Source organism: Pterocles gutturalis, unplaced genomic scaffold, assembly GCF_000699245.1.
Source record: "Pterocles gutturalis isolate BGI_N339 unplaced genomic scaffold, ASM69924v1 scaffold23757, whole genome shotgun sequence".
Classification (NCBI taxonomy): Eukaryota; Metazoa; Chordata; class Aves; order Pterocliformes; family Pteroclidae; genus Pterocles; species Pterocles gutturalis.
The window spans coordinates 1,409-1,698 of NW_010113438.1; the positions used below are offsets into that span (position 1 = coordinate 1,409).

The following is a 290-nucleotide window of genomic DNA, read 5'->3' on the forward strand; positions in this document are numbered from 1 at the left end:
CTCCAGCACCATGGGGCTGCGGTGCCTGCCGCGGGGTGTGATGCGCCACCCCGTTTCTCCCCGCGGAGGCATTGCCCTGGCCGTTCCCAGCCACCCACCACCTCTCATCTTACCATCTCTCCAGCCTCGTCTTGCTTTCCCTCTCCTCCAGCATCAACCACGATGCAACGCGGATCCCGGCAGACATCCCTGAGGCCCGATGCCTCTGCACCGGCTGCATCAACCCCTTCACGATGCAGGAGGACCGCACCATGGCCAGCATTCCCATCTACAGTCGGCTGCCTGTCCGC

General features: G+C 64.8%; 1 protein-coding gene across 1 annotated transcript in view; it reads left to right on the forward strand.

Moving 5' to 3' along the window:
• Positions 1-290, forward strand: part of IL17B (interleukin 17B) — a 1,743-nt gene that overhangs the window by 1,347 nt on the left and 106 nt on the right. The window contains 1 exon segment of the mRNA XM_010074509.1: positions 142-290. This exon segment is cut by the window's right edge and continues 29 nt beyond it. Coding sequence (XP_010072811.1) covers positions 142-290 — 149 coding nt within the window.